At 38.8% G+C, this 24,023-nt stretch overlaps 1 protein-coding gene across 1 annotated transcript in view; it reads left to right on the forward strand.

Moving 5' to 3' along the window:
• The window catches only part of erbb2 (erb-b2 receptor tyrosine kinase 2), a 40,342-nt gene that overhangs the window by 6,973 nt on the left and 9,346 nt on the right, over positions 1-24,023 (forward strand). Inside the window, exons 2-16 of the mRNA XM_038298812.1 lie at positions 9,579-9,730; positions 10,879-11,047; positions 11,149-11,292; positions 13,788-13,853; positions 13,952-14,067; positions 14,161-14,302; positions 14,417-14,542; positions 16,689-16,827; positions 17,267-17,340; positions 17,496-17,586; positions 19,347-19,549; positions 21,318-21,447; positions 21,730-21,820; positions 22,989-23,143; positions 23,233-23,280. Coding sequence (XP_038154740.1) covers positions 9,579-9,730; positions 10,879-11,047; positions 11,149-11,292; positions 13,788-13,853; positions 13,952-14,067; positions 14,161-14,302; positions 14,417-14,542; positions 16,689-16,827; positions 17,267-17,340; positions 17,496-17,586; positions 19,347-19,549; positions 21,318-21,447; positions 21,730-21,820; positions 22,989-23,143; positions 23,233-23,280 — 1,846 coding nt within the window. The remainder of the gene's footprint in view (positions 1-9,578; positions 9,731-10,878; positions 11,048-11,148; positions 11,293-13,787; positions 13,854-13,951; positions 14,068-14,160; positions 14,303-14,416; positions 14,543-16,688; positions 16,828-17,266; positions 17,341-17,495; positions 17,587-19,346; positions 19,550-21,317; positions 21,448-21,729; positions 21,821-22,988; positions 23,144-23,232; positions 23,281-24,023) is intronic.

The raw sequence follows: 24,023 nt of genomic DNA on the forward strand, positions 1-24,023 counted from the left end.
CATTTACAGGAAAATCCACCAGGCAGGAAATATATTTTGCCTCTTTATTATCTAACTACTTAAAAATTTTGTTTTTAAAAGTTTATTGCTTGACTATTTGTGTGCGTAAAATATAAATATTTCTTGGGGTAGGACACAAACAAAGGAGGACGTTTCACTCGACTTTTTTTTTTTTTTTTTTTTACTCTCCTGTTTTCTCTGGCATAAAAAATGTAAAATGATAAAAAGTCAGGCTTGGAGCTAAATTTCCTTATTCATTCTTGGGACAACAGAAAAAGATTTGAGGTGTATGTCTAAGACTATATGGGAATTTAATCAGGTGTTGCTTTAAATAATCAGAATATCTACAGGTGCTGGTCATAAAATTAGAATATCATGAAAAAGTAGATTGATTTCAGTAATTCCATTTAAAAAGTGAAACTTGTATATTATATTCATACATTACATACAAACTCATATATTTCAGATGTTTATTTTGTTTAATTTTGATGATTACAAATGACAACAAATGAAAATCTCAAATTCATCATATCAGAAAATTAGAATATTACTGAAGACCAATAAAAACAAAGGATTTATAGAAATGTTGGCCAACTGAAAAGTATGAACATGAAAAGTATGAGCATGTACAGCACTCAGTATTTAGTTGGGCCTCCTTTGGCCTGTATTACTGCAGCAATGCGGCGTGGCATGGAGTCGATCAGTCTGTGGCACTGCTCAGGTGTTATGATAGCCCAGGTTGCTCTAATAGTGGCTTTTAGCTCTTCTGAATTGTTGGGTCTGGTGTATTGCATCTTCTTCTTCACAATACCCCATAGATTTTCTATGGGGTTAAGGTCAGGAGAGTTTGCTGGCCAATTAAGAACAGGGATACCATGGTCCTTCAACCAGGTACTGGTAGCTTTGGCACTGTGTGCAGGTGCCAAGTCCTGTTGGAAAATGAAATCTGCATCTCCAAAAAGTTGGTCAGCTGCAGGAAGCATGAAGTGCTCTAAAACTTCCTGGTATGTGGCTGCGTTGACCCTGGACCTCAGAAAACACAATGGACCAACACCAGCAGATGACATGGCACCCCAAACCATCACTGACTGTGGAAACTTTACACTGGACTTCAAGCAACGTGGATGAAGTGCCTCTCTTCTTTTCCTCCAGACTCTGGGACCTTGATTTCCAAAGGAAATGCAAAATTTACTTTCATCAGAGAACATGACTTTGGACCACTCACCAGCAGTCCAGTCCTGTTTCTCTTTAGCCCAGGCAAGACGCTTCTGACGCTGTCTGTGGTTCAAGAGTGGCTTGACACAAGGAATGCGACAGCAGAAACCCATGTCTTTCATACGTCTGTGTGTGGTGGTTCTTGAAGCACTCACTCCAGCTGCAGTCCACTCTTTGTGAATCTCCCCCACATTTTTGAATGGGTTTTGTTTCACAATCCTCTCCAGGGTGCGGTTATCTCTCTTGCTTGTACACTTTTTTCGACCACATCTTTTCCTTCCCTTCGCCTCTCTATTAATGTGCTTGGACACTGAGCTCTGTGAACAGCCAGCCTCTTTAGCGATGACCTTTTGTGTCTTGCCCTCCTTGTGCAAGGTGTCGATGGTCGTCTTTTGGACAACTGTCAAGTCAGCAGTCTTCCCCATGATTGTGTAGCCTATAGAACTAGACTGAAAGACCATTTAAAGGCTTTTGCAGGTGGTTTGAGTTAATTAGCTGATTAGAGTGTGGCACCAGGGGCCATCAATTTTGAACCTTTTCACAATATTCTAATTTTCTGATATGATGAATTTGAGATTTTCATTTGTTGTCATTTGTAATCATCAAAATTAAACAAAATAAACATCTGAAATATATGAGTTTGTATGTAATGTATGAATATAATATACAAGTTTCACTTTTTAAATGGAATTACTGAAATCAATCTACTTTTTCATGATATTCTAATTTTATGACCAGCACCTGTAAGTTTCATAAATCTGAATATGAATAAGAACCCATGGAATTGTTTTCAGGTGGATGGAGAGAGCAAACTGTTTTCATCTGAATTATTATACAAACTGTTATTTGCAACATTTGATTAGTAGATGTATTTTGATAGATTGCATCAAAGTCAAAAATAGCAAATAATATTTTACAATCCCTTTTCCTAATGAGAAATAAAAAAAAATATTGACTGATAAAGTGCTTAATGTCAGTTGTACTGGATTCGGAGCAATGCATATGTATCATCTGCATATAGATGAATATTACAAATGGAACAAGCAAAAAGAATGTTGAAAATAAGAGGACCAAGTGAAGAACCCTGTGGCACACCACTGTCTATAAAATGGAAATCTGAACAACAACTTTAGAAGAAACACGCTGAAGACAGTGATGTAGATATTAGTTAAACCAGAGTGGAGAGGACCTGTCAAGACCATTAAAAAATAATATTATCTGATATATATATATATATATATATATATATATATATATATATATATATATATATATATATATATATATATATATATATATATATATATATATATATATATATATATATATATATATATATATATATATATATATATATACAGATAGTGGATTAAACATAACATTTTCAAAGACTTTGACAATGCTGGTAATAATTCATATTGGTATATAGTATATTGTTTATATTTCCCAGATCACCTTTCTGAAGGGGAATCACCCTACTACATTTCTACCTTCTAGATGGAAGTCTATACATCAATGTTCAGAAGGTGGAAATGTAGAAAGATAAATTGAAAAGATCAGCCAAAAGAATAGAGTAGAACAAGCTGCCTATACAATACATGTGGCCCCAGTACCATCAGAACCAGCACTAGACATTGAAGAAAGCTAACTAATAGCTTGTTCCACATCAGCTGGCTGACTTTCCTAAATGTAAAACAACTACCAGAAAACGAGGTTTCAGAGAACACGCTGAAGTTGGGGGATAAAAGTGTATTTGAGGTGAACGAGAGAAATACTGACCGACTTCATCGGATCTGATGTGAAGCCCCTATTGGAAAACATTTTTTTTGTAGCAGCAGACTTAAATAAATTGTTTGGATTTTTTTTCCAGAAATGTTTGGGATTCTTAAAACGGTTTGATAACCACGGTTTGTGATACCTAGATTAAGCATTTCTGGTGTGTTTTAGGGAGATGTTTCTAAGCCATCTTTTTTATTCTTCATCATAATCTGTGTAAGTCAATATTGCTTCAGATAATTATTTTTCTGTTTAAAGAGACACAGCAGTTCATCGTTCACCCAGGGGAAAAAAGTGCCCTTTGACTTTGATCACTGTCAAAGGTGCATCCATGTTAATACCTCAGAATCTCATCATGAAAATAGTCCCATACATTATTGAGAGAAGGTGTGGATTTCAGTTTATTCCAATTGATATTTACCAAGCCATTAATAAAGTAATCAAGATTAAGGATTTAGTTAGACGAACTGTAGTAATTTTAGAAGGCAGTAGATTAAAGAGTGATCGGTCAGACAAAGCACCAGATTCCACAAATCCATCTGAACGAGTTACTAAAATTCCGTCAAAAAGAGATTTAGACTGAGAATTAATTAAATTAGGTTTGTTGTTTAGACCCATTAGCTAAAAAGGAGTCTACCAAATAAAAGTCAGGCAAGAATATTATTTAATGTTTGACCTAGAGACTAAACAGTAGCTCTATTTTTTTTTTTTTTTTACAAAATTAGAAGAAGAATTTGGAGGTATGGATGTTTCCTATTAGTAACATGGATTACATTCTATTAAACATATCCCCTAAAGAAAAACATGGATTAGAAACTTAGCAGTAGGTTAAGAGGAGACCATATAAAGTGTAAAATAGCTAATCACCGCACTAACACTCACATTTTTTATAGGTTACAGTCAGCTGTCCATGTTGACAGATTTTCTTCTCTCTTAAGTCTTACCTGTTTTGCAAATGGATATCGTTCTAAGAACCGAGTTTAATACTATGTCTTCAGTGGCCACTGCACTGAAGTGTCTAAAAACATCCATGACAAATATCCAAGTAATGATGTTGAGTCTTTTCACATTTTTTTATATTATGATGTTTGAAATCATTTTACGGTGATCATTAATGAAATTTCCTGAAGGTTTTTATGGTATTTTAATGTTTACTTTGGCCCTTTTCCACTCATTTTAAGTCTAATAACCACTTTAGGTTTTTATTCTGACCTATAAATTAAACCAGTCGTAAATGCTTCTAAGGATAGCGTCTATGTCTTGTCTAAATAGAGAACTTAACCATTTAAACTTGTCCTGAAGCAGCTTTATCATATTTGAACTTTATTTAAGTCTCATTGTGACAAAAAAACAACAACCTTCAAAACAGGTTTTAAGTAACTGTTTGCTGAAATATGGAATACAGAAAACAAGCTGTGGGAGCCCATGGAAGCTTTTTAGATATTTATACATGATGCGGCTGTAGGTCCAGTATACTCCAAAAGCGGGTGGGGGTTATAGTACTCAACATAAACAGTAGGAATGCAGTAAAAAGAGAAGAAAATGTTGACATCACACTTCCAAAATGGCCGTGTTCACTATTGTTAATGGTTATGATGAATATCTGGTGTGTTGGTGGCAACCAAACAGAAATAAAGACAGGGCTAGAGGCATAGAAGATTGTATGCTCACCTGTTGCCAGAAAGAAGTGAAGAAATACAGTCTGTCTGTAAAGCCAATAAGCATCTCTTTTAAATAAAACGCTTGCTTTACTAAATAAAAGCTGACAGCTTTTTAAGCTGTCTATTGTTGTTTTAGAAATGCAAATGATGGAAATTAAAATCCTTCTTTGTACTCATAACCTTGGTCAATATAATCGCCCCTGAAAGTATACCAGTAATTTGCATATGCAGTTTTAAATGACAGAATAAGCAGTGACAATATAGCATTTGAAAAGCATTCTATGAAACAAGTATAACTTGGCTTAATGCATCTCTCAGGTCCTGAGTCAGGTCTTTTTCTGGATATTTTATTCATTTATATTTCTTTCTACTTTAATTGCCTACTTTTTGTTTTACATTTATAAGCACAGCCTGCATAATGTGGTGTACTGGTCATGAAGAAGAATTCACCTAAAGCCGGGCATACCTGCCATGCTGCTGTGTTTACATCTGAGAGGAAGAATAAAAAGAAGAATCGCCCCGAGCAATTTGCCCACAACGGTACCCCCCGACCTCATGATTCCTGTTCGGGAGGTGGTCGTGAGAGGCTGATCGTTGCTCGTAATCCCCTGTACACTACACGGCTCACGACGCACAACCAGGCTTAAAGTCGGCCCGATCGAAAGATTCTCGCACGACTGGAAAATCGCACAGGGTACGCAGGGCTTTAAACTTTAAAATTCAACAGCTTGAAAATCTGGTGAAGTACAGACTGGAATCAGCACATGATTCGCAAGTTAAGACAAAACAAGCGATTATTTCTACAACTGAACCCAGAACAAATATAAGTTTGTTTTAGTCTCCAGAGCGGATTAAGCCAATAGATTGAAATCAAAAGCAAAAATGTTTCAAATGGCTGCAGTGAAATATGGTTTAAAGCCTGATGGAATCAAAGAGATGAGATGAACAGAGCAGCTCAGAGGAATATGCTCTTAGCTTGTTTTATCAGGACCAAGGTTCTTTCTGCAAGAAGTTAGTATGTTCTCTGTTTGCAACCTGAGTTTTCTCCTGGTACTCCTGCTTCCTTTTGGTTACGGTTAATTGGCCATAAATTGTCCTTAGGTGAGAAGCAGTAAGTGCTTGCAAGGTTGTTTGTTCTGGACTGGAAACCTGCCCCCAGTGTTTCCTGCTTCTCACCCATTTTCCACTGGAGAAAGGCACCAACTACTGATTGCACATCGATTTAATGTTTTCTTCTCATTTTATTCCTGAGTTCACACCACTAAAAGGGCTAGCAGAAGAACCAAAGCAAACAAAATCGAAACAAATTTCTGTTTCTGAGAAATCGTGGTAAATGAATAAGGCAATAAGTCAGAGTGGGAAAGAAATAAACATAATAGCAGTAGAGCCGGTTTTGGTTGACGGATTTGAGCACTGCGTAAATATCTTAGTGACATGACAGTGAACAATCGAAGCACACATACAGTGTGATAAAAGCCAGTGGGTATTTTGGGCTGCTGGGGGACAGAGTGAGTGAGCAGCTCCTCACAAGGCCACATATAAACACCCAGGCGTTGCTGAGAGACTTCAAGAGGGCAAACAATGATGGGTTTAAGGAAGGTTAAACCCAGAACTGGAGTTACACATGCTTTTCAGAAATCAGGAAAATCTGCTTAGTTGGTGCTTTTTCATCTAATCCTGGGATTACTTAAGTCTGTTTGTCACATTTTTGTTTTTTAATATCTGCTCCTGTCTTGGCTGAACATGTAAAACGATTTTCCATGAACACTTCACTAAACAAGCCTGAAATCAATGTGCTTAAATTGTTCATTGACGCAAACTCCAACTCCTGGGTGTGTTTTCTTTGGCAGCAGCGTTATTAATAATAGACCGCTGGCTGCTGTATTCGGCTGCCATTTTTGTAATACCAATTTAATGGGAAAAAACAGCAATTAAAAGCTTACATGCAGGGAGCAGTTTCATATCAGAAATAAGTTTCACGCATGACTGACAACTGTTGATTAAAAACAGCTAAGTAATCAAAGAAATTGCTGTCCAGTCAAGTTAACTAGGATGTCTTCCTCTCTTTTTCTTTAGAAAAGTCAAATCAGAGAGAGGTGCAGTGATGGTAGAAGGGTGAGGGGCTCAAGCAAGAAAAGTGGGTTGGCTATTGAAGGGTTGCTGGAAAGATGCCAGAGGAAGTCATTTATAACCTCCAAAGAGGAGGGACTGTTTTCTGTGTGACTGCCTGCTAAGGCATGGGAGCTATGTGTCTTTAAAACCCCTTGTGGATTGCAATGCTGCGTGACCCTGAATGCAATGCAACGAGTGACCCTCTGCAGGGAATCTGTGCTGTCTGAAACAACCCTTCCACGCTTGCTCTCTCTACCTCTTTCTGGATCTCTGACAGTGTGTTTTAAAAAGGCAGCAAGGGATCTGTTCAAGGATGCATGCAAACAGTTATAGGCTGTAACAACGTAAAGTTCAGGGTTCTGCAAACATGTCAGACAGTTGATAACAATAAAAAAACTATGAGGCATCAGGGGTTCCACATGACTGCTTGGACTGCGGGGAATAGTTGACTATTATGTTTCCAAGTGTAATCCATCCATGCTCGTCATACCGGTATTATATTTGGCCAATCCGGACGAGCCCCCACCCCATGAACTTACACCAGATTTAGATGATGGGGGTCTCAAATGCTAAAGCTAAGAAGAGAAAAAGGGGAAGAACACTTCTTGTTCTTTTTTTAAATTAATGGAAATTTTATAGGAAGGTTTGGTATGGTTGGAGTGTTTGTCAAAACTTGTTTGAGTTTATTTTCTTAAATAAAAATATAATTTAGGAATAAATTAATACAAGGAGATAGTTCCAGATAAGTATTTGTTTAAAAAAAAGAATTATATAAGTATGCCTGAAAAATAAATCATGATTTAGATTAGGCAGGAACATATACGCTGCTCAAAAAAATAAAGGCAACACTGAAATAACACATCCTAGATCTGAATGAATGAAATACACTCTTTCAATACCTTGTTCTGTACAAAGTTTATTTGGATTTGGAGTCACACACAAAATTAAAGTGGAAAAACACACTACAGGCTGATCCAGCTTTGATGTATTATTCTTCTAACAGGTCATAATGAGGCTCAGTATTGTGTGTGGCCTCCACCTGCCTGTATGACCTCCGTACATCGCCTCGGTATGCTCCTGATGAGATGGCGGATGGTCTGCTGAGGGTTCTCATTCCAGACCTGGATTAAAGCATCCGCCAGCTCTAGGACAGTCTGTGGTGCAATGAGGCGTTGGTGGACGCATTGGGGCTTAATGTCCATCAGTGGGCGTCAGGCCCTCATACCATCCTCATGGAGTCGGTTTTTTAACCGTTTGTGCAGACAAAAGCATGTTTGTGGCCTGCTGGAGGTTTTGCATTGCTCCTCCTGTTCCTCCTTGCAAAAAGGCGGCAGTAGTGGCCCTGCTGCCGGGTTGTTGCCCTCCTACAGCTTCTTTCACATCTGTTTGTGTACTAGCCTGGACACTACGCTGACAGAAACAGCAAACCTTCTTGCCACAGGTTTAATTGATGTTCCTTCCTGGATGAGCTGCACTACCCAAACCACTTGTGTGGGTTGTAGAGTATTCTCATGCTACTACGAGTGTGAAAGCATCCCCAACAATCAAAAGTGACCAAAATATCAGCCAGAAAGCGTAGGTAGTGAAAAGTGGTCTAAGTTCCCCACCTGCAAAACCACTCATTTATTTAGTGTGTCTTACTAATTGACAATATTTTCCATCTGTTAATTGTCAATCAGTGTTGCTTCCTAAGTGGACAGTTTGATTTCACAGAAATTTGACTTAATTGAAGTTATATTGTGTTGTGTACGTGCTCCATTTATTTTATTGAGCCGTGTATATGTATTTATATGTACACATTCACTTTGTCAAACAAAGAAACAAACATATGGACTTGGTTTGGTCATTGAATAACTGCTAGTCATCACAGATTTCAGCACGCTGAAAGATCCATCCATCCATCCATCCATCCATCCATCCATCCATCCATCCATCCATCCATCCATCCATCCATCCATCCATCCATCCATCCATCCATCCATCCATCCATCCATCCATCCATCCATCCATCCATCCATCCATCCATCCATCCATCCATCCATCCATCCATCCATCCATCAAGCCTGGATGAAGGTTTCACTCCAGTGCGATGATCCTGACCCACCCCTTCCTTTATCGTTTTCTTTGCATAGTGTAGCAGGAGAGCCTGACTGAGGAGAAGGAAGCCAGAGAAATGCTTTTTAAGATTTTGAAAAACGGAGATGGAATTAGTTTCAAAGCCGAACACGACAGCTGCAGTGGATTCAAACCGAATTACAATGTTATAATACAAGCAATGGGAAAATTTATTGTCTAGCAGAATTTGTCATTGTGACAGACCGACCTATAATTTCCATACAGTCTGTGTTTTTTTTACCAAGTATGGTAGGATAAGACACTATATTTAGTGCCAGACAGTTAAAGTCCAGCTACCCTTAAGGCCCATAACAGCTTTGTATTTGTAGACAATAAAGATTACAGAGTGCTGGAGACATTGTGTCATGGAGCAGAACGATAAGAATCAACAAAGTTTGGGCTAATTATAATAAATATTGTCATCCCAATTAAATTTTATCACACTTGCATATTTTCTCGAAATCATGCAGCCTTCAATAAATTATGCTTTACTTTTATTATGAACTACAAGAGAGCCAGAGGTTCTGCTCCTAAAAAATTGGGAGTTTTGATATAAAACTTTGTGTAAAAAATACTATTCATTAACCCCATTTAAATGTTGCTTCTGCAATTAATCTATTTATCAATTTATATTATTTATGTTCACCAATCTTAAAGGGACGTTTCTTACTAAGTTGTGGCCATGTGTGTGTGTTGCAGTTTGCCTGGGCACAGTCATGAAACTAGACCTGCCTTCCAGCCTGGAAAATCACTACGAGACTTTGAGGCTGCTCTACACCGGCTGCCAGGTCGTCCATGGAAACCTTGAGATTACACACCTCAGTGGAAACCCAGACCTCTCCTTCCTGCAGGTAAGTTTGAGTCTTAAAAAAAAAGCACAAAACATCCTGCTTGAAACAGAACAAAGTAAATTTGAGATTCACTGATATAGATATGATATAGATATATCATATATTTGTTGCTGATTCTTGTGAAGCTCTGACCAACCAGTGCAAATTTCAGATAATCCAGATCTCTTTATTTATTAGCAATATTAAATTAAGTTTTCAGTTATTTCTCTAATTTTCCTGCCGGAGAAATCATAAGTTATTATGTTAGGAGCTGAGGTTACTTCACAGCATGTGTGGGTAAGGAGTTGCTGTAAAAACAAATTTAATCATCAATTAATTTATTAATCGATTAATTATTAACTGGGGTATAGGGACTCCAAAACATGCCTCTAGCTTAAAAAAACAACCCACTTAATGCATTAATTATACCAATATTGCATTTAAGATAAAAAAAAAAAAATGTCTGTCTTTTAGCTCCATACAAAACTAAGTTGGAAAAGTTCGAGTTTCACCTAGTTTAATTTCATAAAAAGTATTTTAAAAAAAATGTTTTTTGACTATTTGATTACTAATCAATTCATCCAAAAAATAATGGACAGATGAATCGATTTGCAAAATAATCGATAGTTTCAGCCCTAATTAAAGTTAGCGTTTTGTATAATTTACATGGTTAGCTATACTGGCCTTAAACACCACAGTCTTTGTGTTTTCCATAGAGAAAGTAGACCTTTATTAAATCTGAGTTGTCTTAAATGTTGCCAGGTGAGTTTCCGTGTCTAGTTTTATGCCAGTCTAGCTAAAAACGTGGATCATTTTATTAATACCTTAAGTTAAAAAGAAAAGGTAAAAAAAATTGATAGCAAATAGCTTCTTAATAGCTGAAATCAAAAAGGGCATACATTGAATGGTCTTCCCTCAGTGACTACCTTCACACCAAAGAGTGTTGTTGTTAGCTCACCCTGTCAGCACTATATTAATACGCTTTTCATAGCCTGGAAAACAAATTATATTTATAGGATTCACACCCAGTCAATTCCCACCAGTGCTGATTATTGTTCATCATTAAAGAAAAATATAATAAATAGCTTTGGTTAGTTTTATTTGTTTTGGGTTTTTTTCAACCAAACAATATTTTTGCAAGCCCTATTTTTCTTTGTCTGCTTCCACAGGGCATTGTAGAGGTGCAGGGTTATGTCCTTGTTGCTCATGTCTCTGTGGACCTGGTGCCTTTGGACAACCTCCGGATCATTAGAGGCAGCCAGCTGTACGATTCCAACTATTCACTCGCTGTGTTGGACAATCAGGGGCTGAAGACACTTCGGCTTCGTAGTCTCAAAGGTCATTTGAGAGGCAAACCTGCTAAAAAAAAAGTCATGCTTGTGTGAGCTGCTTGAATTGAAAAGTCGTGACTTGTTGCTCTGGTGTCATTTGTCCTGCAGAAATCCTGTTGGGTGAAGTGTCTATTTGGGGGAACCCCCAGCTGTGCTTCCCGGACCCAGAGAGAATCATATGGAGGGACATCTTGAACGAGAAGAAAACCCCCCACCAAAGGCCAAACCGTCTGCAGCGCCGTGCCTCTAACTGTGAGCTGCTAACTATGACTCCCTCACTGTTTAGTAAAAAATGAAAACATACCATCCTTTAAACACAACTGAATGATCTAGCATTTAGTAATCATTTAGCTGTTTTTAATACATACTTTGGTTCAGCTGTAAATGTAGCTTGTTGGAATGCCTCTTTATAATGTTTTGCTTTAAAAAGTGTTTAAACCATATTACTTATTGCAGCACTGACCTCTCACACTAAAAAACAGAAAAACGTTTTAAATGGGACTTTTTGTCAAAGGTTTGCCTTTCTGAAAGCTTATTTCACATTTTCAGTTCAAAACATAAAAAAAAAAACATAAAAAGCTATCTCAAACTAAAATAATTGACAGCCAAATCAAAGCTTTTATAACTGACAACACTGATTATACAGCCTTACAGTTGCTTACTCTGGTGTTGACTTTAAACTTAAACCACAGACTGTCGTATAGCTTCACATGCATATTTTACTGTAAAACAACGCCTTTGATTTATTTGCTGGTGACATTCAGAGTATAAGCTGTTAATGTGTTGTAATTATCTTTTCCGGTTTGCACAAAAATTTCCTTTTAACAAAACTCCATCAAATTACTTGAGGTTGTTTCAAAACAAAATAATCTTTACTTGTTTGCTACATTTTAGTCTTTTATTTTAAGACCCGCTTCCTGCTTGCAGGAAAGTGACCCTTTCTGCTCATCAAAATAAAAGCTCTTTCTGTGCTTTTAGTTTGCTTTCTTCACTCCATCTGATTATTTTTGCTGGGATTTTATTTAAGACTTTGGTGAAATACTGGTTACCATGACCACAGTGAAACCCCATTTTCATGTTTTGATTTTGGGACTTTAAATCTTTTTTTTGTTTTTTTAAACAAATGTATGAAACTTTTCGCTTCTCAGTCTTTGATGTCTTTCTTTGTTCATCTAAAGAACTTTTCTGTCATTTCTCGTTTTGGTCCACATGTGTATTTAGCATCTTTTGCTCCACTCTTTGTTAAATTTAAAGCTACAGTGTGTAATAATTACAGGGATATAAAGTCAGAAATTGAATATATTATACATAACTATGTTATTTATCATCACCTATGAGCTCAGCCTTTTAACCATAATATTTGCGTTGCCTTAGAATTCGTTATTTATAATTACATAGGAGCGGGTCTCGCAGCCATGGAGGCTGACATCTTTGCGCTACGGCAAGCGCAGAGGCAACAAACTAGCGATTGCGAGATCTCCCATTACGCTCGAAAGTAACTACGGCAAGTTGAGAGAGATTAACTGAGACGGTACTGAACAGTAGATGGCAGTATTATGCCTGAAAAGCGTTTAGTCTGCCTGAAACCAAAGAAGAAGAAGAAGCAGGTATACGGCGCTTCAGTAACAAGAAAGGTAAACAAGGCGGCAGGCGTGAGTGACTTTGCAAACTGTTTGGCCAAACATCAGACGAATGGAGGATCATGCCTACTCTGTATCACAACGAAAAGCGGCGGACACCGAACCCCCGTCATCTAAGAAGCGGAAACACGACGAGAATAAACGCAAGCATGACAAGAAACGGCAAAAAACACGGATCAACATTGGCACGGCATTTACACGATGGAAGTCACTGATGGAGGAGAAAGGTTTTCAAAGTGACGCTCAAGTTGCCAGTTTTCTGCTGGACAGGTAAGGCCACAGCTTCATAAAATTACCACAGCTGATAGTGGCGTGTGTGAGTGTGAGAGAGACAGATATATGAAGCTGCATATTAGCGAGCTACGGATATATACCTCGGTTACTTCTCTCCGGCTCCTTTGGAGATCTTCAAGCCTTTCCTCCTCTGCTCTAGTCACCCCGCTGCCTCCTTTCTCTCGCCTGGCCCTGGCTGCACGCCCACCCCGGCCTCTCTGCCCTCTTCCTCTCCCTCTTCCTCGCCTTGTAACCCCCGTGCCACAAACAAGACTTGGACTCTGTAAACGGGGAATATATATTCTTCCAGCGAACACAATCTCGCTGTTAAACTAATGACTACAATTACTTCGTCTGTTTATATCACCATGCAAAGCAGCTCACCAAAACGTCACAACGATGTAGAAAAAATAACGGGTATATTTATTATCTAAAGTCTACATGAAATCTATACCCTACACAGACTAATGAAATACTATCTGTAAAATTATCTATGTAAACAAACCTCATTACTTGAGAAGGTAGGTGATGCGGACGTCGTGGAAGACATTTTGTCCTGTAACGCTCGCCGTATTGTTGGGGGGGAGAAGCGGTGGGGGGGAGATGTTCATGTTGCTGCAGTCTGCAGTCTGGACGTTAGATGTCGCTGAAAATTACACACTGTAGCTTTAATACTTTAAAGTATTTTTCATCCTTTCGGCTGAAAGTCTTCCTGTTTGTTCTGCTACTCTAGTAGTGATCGGCTGAGGTTTGGGCAGGTTTTATTTTCCTCTGGTTTAGAAAGCAAGAATTATGGGCTCAGATTTCTGCTGTGCTTGCTTTTCTTTGGTTCAGGCAAAAACTGTCACCCTTCATGTGAGAATAACTGCTGGGGGGAAATGGAGCAGGACTGCCAAACACGTGAGTTTAAATCTTGCAGTCTTCCTGGTAATACTGAAATATTTATACCAGCTGGTAACTAAGCAGCTGCTTTTTTCCTGATATCCTCCCGTTTTAAGTGACCAGGATAAGCTGTACGACTGGTTGTCACCGATGCAAAGGCCCTGATTCTATCGACTGCTGTCACCAGCAGTGTGCCGCCGGGTGCACTGGACCCAAAAACTCAGACTGTTTGGTAAAATGCCCTCCTTACTTCTATCCAAACATTTTTCATTTATTTATGACCTCAATAGTTAACATTTCCACTTCTACTGCTTCTTTGTTCTAGGCGTGTCTTCATTTCAACGACAGTGGAGAGTGTAAAGACAGCTGCCCCCCGCCAAGCATCTACGACCCTATCTCCTATCAGACCAAACCCAACCCCGACAAGAAGTTTAACTTTGGAGCCACCTGTGTAAAGAGGTGTCCCTGTAAGAACTGAGATTAGAAATTCAGCTCCAGCTGATAGCAGATGTTCAGCAGGTTATGTTTTTTCCTTGTTGTGCAACTCTAGGTTGCTCTATGAACTCTGTCTGTCTCTACAGATAACTACCTGGCTATGGATGTAGCCTGCACTTCCAGTTGCCGATCCAAAAAGGAAACCATCATTGTTGAGCCTGATGGTACTGAGGTGCAGATATGTGACAAGTGTGAAGGAAACTGTCCTCAAGGTAGACAGCCAATCCATTGTTTGCTTACTTTCATTTTGGACGGCTTGTTTGGCTTAGCTATAGAGAGAATCTGTCTGCATACTATGCAACGATTTCAGAAAATATGGGATCTTTTTTGTTAGGGATGCACCAAAAATTCAGCCGCCGAAAATTTGTAACCGAAATTACCGAAAAGTGCATTTTTGATTTGGGTCTGATAGACATTTAACACCAAAATAACACGACAGAAACTTGTGATGAAGCAACAAACAGCACATCCAGCATTGGGATAAAAGGATTGCAAGCAAACAGCACATCCAGCATGCAGAAATGTTGTGAAGCAGGTAGCAGAGCAGAGTTTATCAGAGTTGGGTGCAAGTTTAAAAGCTGCACATCGTTATCATTGCGCGCTCAGGTCAGTGGCACAAAATAAATGCAATAGAAATCCAAACATTTCCGTCACCATTCTGAATATGATAAGGATGGAAAAGGAAACCCCGAACATGCTCACTCCGTCTCTGGCGGACGTGTTTGAAAAAGAAAGTGATTTGGCTAAGTAAAGGACATAACATCAAAGATGTAGTGGTAAATAGATATTTTTATAATTTTGGAATTGACTTATTGAAATGCCTTGAGTTTAAAAAATAAAATGAGTTTTTATTTTTATAGGGTTAGTACACATTGTTGCCAAAAATGCTATGGTTCTTGTATTTGACGTAGTAATTTCTTTTAGCTTTTCGGTTTTTGATCTCAGTTTCCTAATTTAATTATTTCATTTTCGGCTAAGAAATTAAATTTCGGCGCATTTCCTAATTTTTGCATCAAAATCTGTCTGCCGCACACTCTACTCTGACAATGTGCGTGTATGCATGCCTGACAACGTCGGGGCATGCTCCCAATGAGATGACGGATGGCGTCCTCAGGTATCTCCTCCCAGATCTGGACCAGGGCATCAATAAGCTCCTGGACAGTCTGAGGTGCAACCTGTTGTCGTCGGATGGATCTAAACATAATGTCCCAGAGGTGTTCTATTGGATTTAGGTCAGGCGAGCGTGGGGGCCAATCAATGGTATCAATTCCTTCATCCTCCAGGAACTGCCTGCATACTCTCCCCACATGAGGCCGGGCATTGTAGTGCACCAGGAGGAACCCAGGACCCACTGCACCAGCATAGGGCCTGACAATGGGTGCAAGGATTTCATCCCGATACCTAATGGCAGTCAGGGTGCCGTTGTCTAGCCTGTATAGGTCTGTGCGTCCCTGCATGGATATACCTCCCCAGACCATCACTGACCCACCAACAAACCGCTCATGCTGAACGATGTTACAGGCAGCATAACGTTCTCCACGGCGTCTCCAGACCCTTTCATGTCTGTCACATGTGCTCAGGGTGAACCTGCTCTCATCTGTGTAAAGCACAGGGCTCCAGAGTCAGACTAGCCAATTCCGGTGTTCTGTGGCAAATGCCAATCGAGCTCCACGGTGCCGGGCAGTGAGCACAGGACCCACTAGAAGACGCCGGGCCCTCAGGCCACCCTCGTGAAGTCTGTTTTTGATTGTTTGGTCAGAGACATTCACACCAGTGGCCTGCTGGAGGTCATTTTGTAGGGCTCTGGCAGTGCTCCTCCTGCTCCTCCTTGCACAAAGGAGCAGATACCGTCCTGCTGATGGGTTGTAGACCTTCTACGGCCCTGTCCAGCTCTCCTGGAGTACCTGCCTGTGTCCTGGAATCTCCTCCATGCTCCTCAGATTGTGCTGGGAGACACAGCAAACCTTCTGGAAATGGCACGTATTGATGTGCCATCCTGGAGTTGGACCATATGAAAATGTTTTATTAGGTTGACTTGAGACTGACTGGACAACAAGCCTGAACATACAGCCATTTTATTGCTTTGAATTCAAAGTTCAAACCTGAATCCAAATAAATAGGGTAACACTTGAAAATGTATGCTTTACGGTTGCTTTTTATTCAGCGTATCTGTGTTTGAGCAATTTAGAAAACATGAATAACCAGAAAAGTTGGTCTGTAGATTCATGAAGAACTGAAATACAGAAGAACTGAGTCAGTCATCTGAAAACAAAGGCTTACCACACTTCTCAGAAGTTCTGAGACGTGTGTGGATTTTATTTGTTCGAGGTCAAACTGAATGTTTCTCCTCTGTCACAGATTGTTACAGCCCTGGTACGGAAAACGGCAACTTGGGCAACCACAACGTTACCATAGTAACATCTTCTAATGTGGGACATTTCAACAAGTGCTCCAAGATTTTTGGAAGCATCGCCTTCCGCGCTCAGAGTTTTGCAAGGTGAGGAAAATTACAAAGCTAAAATACAAAACTTTTTATTTTTACAATAATAAAACTCAGATTTGGATTTATTACTGCTTCTTTTACTGACCTGTGAAAAAAAGTTGATGGAATTTGTTGCAGCAGTTTCTTCCTCTCTGCCCCCTGAAGAAAAGTGTGAGGCTGTCAGGCCTTCTTACTCACAGTTTAGACCACTTGAAGCTTCTCTCTTGTCCAACCCCTGCTGTAAATCTTCACAGAATTTTTCCTTATTCTAGTTTTTGATAGACGCCATGGCCAGTTTAGAGTTGATCTGCACAGATCATGTTGCACAAACAGGAAACGGTTCTGTATGTTCCAAATAATTCAATAAAAACAGAGTAGTATGTAAAGCATGTTTCATACTGAGACTAAAAATAATCAAAGCATTTTCTGTTGGTGTCCCTCACTCTTCATTCAGGGACCCTGTGACCAATAAGTCCGGTCTGACTTTTGAGCAGCTGGAAGCCTTCAGGAAGCTGGAGGAGATTACAGGTATGTGGCTTTTTGCTAACGCTTCTGTTTGGTTTTAGCTGCAAAATATTCCAGATCTCAATTCGGTTTCACGGGGAGATGTGCACAAAAAAAAAAATATATAGGGCCTATATATATATATATCTAAGTGTAGTTGTGATTTTTTTCACATTCAGGTTATTTGTACATCGATGCCTGGCCAAAGGAGTGGACCAGCCTATCTGTGTTTGAAAACCTTAAGGTGGTCAGAGGAAGGATGCTCTACATGTAAGTTCAAAGTCAGGGTTTGGGTTTCACCCACTCCTTACTGACCCAAGCCAACAAACAGTTTAGTCCGTGTTGTTTTTAACCTTTAGTCCTTTTTTAAGCATGTATAAAAAACTTAACTTGGCAATCAGTGCAATTGGTAACAACTTACTCTTTACATTCAAAGAACACAAAGTAATAGTGCAACTACAGATATGTTTGTTTTAATAAGAAACGTCCTGTTTTGCAATCTGAAAGAAAACAGTTTCATTTTTTTTTTCTTGTGACAAGTCTTTTGTTTTTAAATACCTAGAAGCTAAACAGTCTATTCCCTAACTATAAAAAAGCTAGGATCAGATAACAGGTTAATGTTCCAGAACTTTATATTACATTAACCAATAACAGAACCACCTTGCCTGTGAGAGAATTAGGTAATATGCTGTCTGCTCTTTGCATCTTTCTTCTGTCTGAGCTTTTCCCTTTTGGGCTCCCTGACTATCTAAGACTAGCCGTCTCACACTCCACTCCTGTGTTTAAGAAGTTGTGTATGTTTTGACGGAGGTGGAGCAGGTGGTGGACTGAACCATTTTATGTAAATAGAGGGGGGTGACTATTGAGAAATCTTTCCAAAACAAATAAATCCAGTGTTGTCGATATATTGTAAATAGAATATAAGTTTGATTTTAAGTTTATTACTAAATGTTTAATTATTTAGTCAGTATTACATTTTTTATGTGGGGCTTCTCTCTCCATCGTGGGCCCTTTTCGATGCCACTGATGGTAATAAATGCTAATCATTAGCCTGCTCTGACTCTTTGACCAGAAGGAAATACTAAAGTCTCCAGGAAGCATTTTTATTGCTGCAGGTCAGGTGTGTTTTGGATAACATGCTTGGGTTGCTTAGAATGGTTTAGATGTTGCAACTGCATTTTTTTTATTTTATTTTTTTTTAACCATCGAGATAAAGGTGCCACAGAAAACAAAACAGCAGGAAGTAAAATAAAGCCAAAGGAAGTAAAATAAAGCCAAAGGAAGAAAAGGAAGAAAACAACATTGGAGTGATGCATATGAACTAGATGGGATAAGACTGTCTGAACAGGAAAGTTTTGAGTCTGGATTTGAAAAGAGGGAAGGAGTCCAGAGTACGGAGATCCGGAGGGAGGGAGTTCCAGAGGTGGGGAGCAGAGCGACTAAATGCCCGGTTCCCCATTGTGACAAGACAGGCCGAGGGAACGGAGAGCTGGAAGGTGTGGGAGGATCGTAGGGAGTGAGTGGGGGTGTTAACGTGAAGGAGATCTGAGATGTAAGATGGAGCCAAGCTATGGAGGGCCTTGAATGTAGTTAGGAGGAGTTTGAAGATGATTATTTGTTTGATGGGGAGCCAGTGGAGTTGTTGCAGGATGGGAGTGATATGATGAGAAATGGGGGTCCGAGTGATCAGGCGTGCTGCAGAGTTTTGGAGGAGCTGTAGTTTCTGGAGGGACTTGTTTGGAAGGCCAAAAAGAAGTGAATAACAGTAATCGATGCGTGAAGTGATGAGACTGTGAACAAGAATGGCGGTAGTTTGGGGAGTGAGGGAGGGACGGAGACGAGATATGTTACGCAGATGGAAGTAGGCAGACCAGGTGATGTTGTTAATGTGCTGAGGGTGCTGTCGAGGACGACACCATTTTACTTTTGCAGTGTTACCACTTTTTTTTTTTTTTTTTTAGCTCAACTTAAAATTAAACTGATTATAGTGAGGACAAAATAATCAATGACCCTTTTACCTTTTTGTTTAGGGGTGTGTATTCTTTGGCCATCCAGAACCTACACATCACATCCCTCGGGCTGCGCTCACTGCGCAGCATCAGTGGAGGCCTGGTGTTGATATACAACAACCCACAGCTATGTTACACCAACTTTCTGCCCTGGGAGACGCTCCTCCATCCCACTGAAGGGCCCCACCGCATCGTCCGTCTCAACCGAGACCCCCAGACGTGTGGTAGGTGAACACAAGTCCAACACATGTCAACCAAAAGATTAGTTCGAGGACCTTTGTTGGTCTTGAGTCTGATGCCCGTGGCTCACACATGTTTAATATACAAATCCTTAGAAAACTTTCATACCCCCTGAACTTGTTTACTTTTTGTATTTTTGTATTTAGACCCATTTTCTCCCATTAACCCTAAATATAATCCATTAGAGACAACTGCCTCTAGTATCCTAATTAGTTAATCTAATTTGTTTGCTTAGCTGCAAAATACTTTGTCAAAGAGGAAAACAAACAATGCATATAACACAAAATTGTCCATTCCCAAATTGAAATATATCAGCATTGTTCTTTGGGTCAGCTTTTTCCTCATCTGGGGCAGACAAGTTAGTCAGATTTTAAATGGAGTTTGAAACAGAGTAATCCTGCGCAACAGATTGCTGAAGCAATCTTTCACTTGGTGGTACAAACACCAAATTAGTACACATATGCACCAGGAACTATTATCTCAGAGAAGTATGTTACCCACATAAAAACAATTAAAAAAATAGAAATATAATAAAAACATGGCTGGAAAATTTAAAGATCTCCACCATTTGCAGTTGTTTTAATGCATGTTTGAGCTAGATTCTGATATAATGATGGAGTACATGTGCAAGTATGAAAAATCCAATTCTTTACTACAAGATTGTAATTATCCAGTAATAGGATAATATAACAGGAATTACTATATCTGTCAAAACACTCCATTAGAGATGCTTTTAATTAAAAAAGTCACCCTGCTGTACAGAATCGTGCACATTTACTGTAGGACTCTGCTTGTTGCTTGGCAGACGGATAAAAATATGTGGTGTTACTGATCATCTGAGGATGAGGAGAGCTTGCTGTGTAAATTTTGCAAAAAAATATTGAGAAAATATGGAGCAGGAAATGATTTTCTTTTGTTTCCCTTGTTTGATGAGTCAATTATTTAGTCCTGAAATTTGCATACACACAGCTGTATACACTTGAGGCTGAAACAACAGCATTTGCATCAGCTCCTTTTGCTGGTCCAGTTTTTTTCTCATTTTGGATCTGCAATCAGTGGCCACTTTTCCCCTATTCAAAGTGCTGCAATTGGTCCCACACTGCAAAAACAATCTCTTAAGTGTATTTACCCTTAATTTGAGTAGGTAAATAAGATGATTTGCCAATGAAATTAGTATTTTTACTCTTAAAATAAGATAATTAGATGATATGAACTTGAAATAAGACAATGCAATATATATTTTTTCTTATTTTAAATGTAAATTGTCTTGTTCCATTGGCAAAGTGTCTAACTTTCCTTCTCAATTCAAGAGAAAAGTAATTATTTTAAGAAAAAATTACTTACTTAGATTTCCATTTTTTGCAATACACTGCGTCACACTTTGGACAGCTCTAGTGAAATGAAAACATGGTTATGTGATCGAATGTTATGGTCAAAGTCCCCTCCTGAATGTATTAAAAAGTCTGTGGCAGGACTTGACAGTTGATGTTCACAGATGCCCTTCATCCAGTCTGACTAAGCAGGAGGTATTCTGCAGAAGAAAAACCAACTCAGGAATGGGTTGAGTACAAATGATAGGTCCAACTTTTATGTTGGTCTATCTAATAAATCCTAATAAAATACAGTGATGCATGTTGGGGGAGTTTTTGAATATAAAAAGTTCAACAGTTGTTAAATACCTTTCTACGGGATGTTCATTCTTAGAGAAATAACATTAAATCATGTTGTGTTCTTTCTTTTATATGTTTTCAGAGGCAGAAGGAAATGTTTGTGATCAGTTGTGTGATGGAGGATGTTGGGGTCCGGGTCCTGGACAGTGTGTGTCTTGCAAATTATTCCAGCGTGGTACCGTGTGTGTGGAGCAGTGTGCTGTCTATGAAGGGTATGGGTCATCTTTAATGCAGGATATCACCAAACATTATATATAAAGGTTTATATTCTACTCACATAGGTAATCCATAAAAAAGATTTTTCTAAAGGTAGAACAAAGCAATTTAAAGAACATTATCTCTGATAAGAGAATTGGTGGGCTTATGTTATAGTTTTTGATAATGCAGTAACAATGTTTTGTAGACATCACTGGTTGCAGCTTCAAAGAAAAGCAGTGAGCTAAAACTGGACAGTTCGGGGATGAGATCTTACATCCCTTTTTTTTTCTTTGCAGAACTCCTCGTGAATACTTTGATGGATCAATGTGCATCGCCTGTCATGCAGAGTGTCGACCTATGAATGGCTCTGCTACCTGCCAAGGCCCAGTAAGAAACCACATGACACATTACAATACCTTACCTCTACACACTATAGGATGGTCCATATCAGAAAATGCGTTTGATAACAATGTATTATGAGTATTTTTTTTTAAAGTTACTTTGAGGAGTACTTTAACTGTGCTGTAATTTTTACTTAAAATTGGAAATCAAGCAAGATGACAGTCTTTGCATTGCAACAAGGTAGGGTGGATCATCGGGTAGCATAGATGGTCAGAACACATCGGGTCCACAGCTGCCTCTTCTCTCCTTGCTATGGATCGAGTCACACGTCAAATAGGCTCAAAAGCATACGTACAAATAAAAAATACAAGTACATCATACAAAATATCTTAAAGGAATAGTACACCCAAAACATGATTAGCCTTCATTTTCTACTCACCCCCATGCTGAACAACACTCTGGAGTACTTTTTTGATATCTCAAATGCATCTGGAGATCTGGGAGGCTTCTTGCTGTCTGCTGACATTCAAATAATGGAGGTCCATAGCACCCGAGGCAGAAAGGTCCATAAAAGTCCACAAAAAACATGTCAATATTCCTCCATACTGCTCGTCCAATGTATTCCAAGTGTCCTGAGTGGGTAGCGTCCATAATTTACTCGAAACGAAGTCATTTAGAATGTTTTTAGAGCATAAACAGTAGTGTATAGGATTTCCTAAAAGCGCGTTCACGAGTCTACGGAAACCGCGGCAGACCAAACCAGATGAAAGTGCGCATTCAGCGTCTGCTCTGTCGATAATGCAAGCGTAGAAGAAGAAATGTGCTGTTTACCTGTGCAAAGAAAGAAACAACGAAAGAAAAATGTCTGAGGACTTCAGTGTTGAGGAAGAGCATGAGTTCTTTGCCGAGCTGCAAAGGCTTCATATTTTTTGTTAGAAAATAAACAGCATCACCAAAAGAAATGCAGCAGATAGGTCATGGATGGAGTAGTGATGCTATGTTTGTGGTCAAGTGATGTTTGCAAATGAAAGCGTTTACCAACTACAGTATGTTGAAGGTTACAGGAAAGCAGATGAAAGGTTTTAAGCAGGGTCAGGTTATTAAAACAATGATCCGGGCTTTGTGTATAATTTCAACACACATTTAAGATGGAAAAAAAAGAAAATAAATGCTTCTTACAGGGATCCACTTTGAAAACTCCCTCTTCTTTCAGGGTGCAGATGATTGCACTGAGTGTCTGCATTACCAGGATGAAAGGTTTTGTGTGGAACGTTGTCCGAGCGGAGTGAAGGAAAACCAACAAACCGTGTGGAAATACGGCAACGCTACAGGACACTGTCTGCCCTGCAACACTAACTGCACACTGTCGTAAGTCAACAACAGCTTCCAGTCTGAAAAACACAAGCAAACACAAATGCACATGGAAATAACTCATGTCGAACCTTTTTTCATTTTAGCTGCACCACAAAGGACGAGAGAGGCTGCCCCGTTGAGATCAAGGCGGGGTAAAAATCACAATTTTCGGAGTTTTTGATGATACTTTGAAAGGTTCTTACTAGGGCTGCAACAAATGATTATTTTGCAAATCGATTAATCTTTAGATTTTTTTTTTTCCCCGATTAATAATCTGATAGCCAAAGGTTCTTCAAAGAAGATTTTTTAATGAAATTAGTCCAGGTGAAACGAAAACGTTTCCACTTGAGGAGTTTTCGATAGAGCATATTCACAGAAAAGGTTTTTTATCTTAAATGCAAAATGTTTATGTACTGTTTTAGAATTTTGGTATAACTGCTGCTCTAAGTGGGTTCCTCTGTCAGCTAAATGCACGTATTATAGTCTTCATAGACCAGTTAATAATAAATCAGTTATTAGATTAGTTGACAATTATTACAAGAATCGATAAATCTTGATTAATACGATTAATTGTTTCAGCCATAGTTCTTACTATTCCCTTTAATTCTTAATGCTTAAACCTTAATAAGCATTTTTTTTTAAGTTAAAAGCAGCTTTAATATTAAAATACTTGAAACAGAAACCAAAGTCTGTGGAAGCTAAATAAATATTTATCTGTTTTTCACAAACCCTAACCCATGAAAGTTAAATCAAAGAAAATGAAATATTAAGTTTGTGAGGATAAAAAAAGTATTTTTTTGTTGTTGTTTTAGGTAGCAATCTACTTTTGTTTTATTTATACCTGGAAAATGCTTGAAGAGTGCTCTAATCTTTATTTTTGGTGGGTTTAGAAACC

Source organism: Cyprinodon tularosa, unplaced genomic scaffold (assembly GCF_016077235.1).
Source record: "Cyprinodon tularosa strain WSP-4 unplaced genomic scaffold, ASM1607723v1 ctg416, whole genome shotgun sequence".
In the NCBI taxonomy this organism is placed as follows: Eukaryota; Metazoa; Chordata; class Actinopteri; order Cyprinodontiformes; family Cyprinodontidae; genus Cyprinodon; species Cyprinodon tularosa.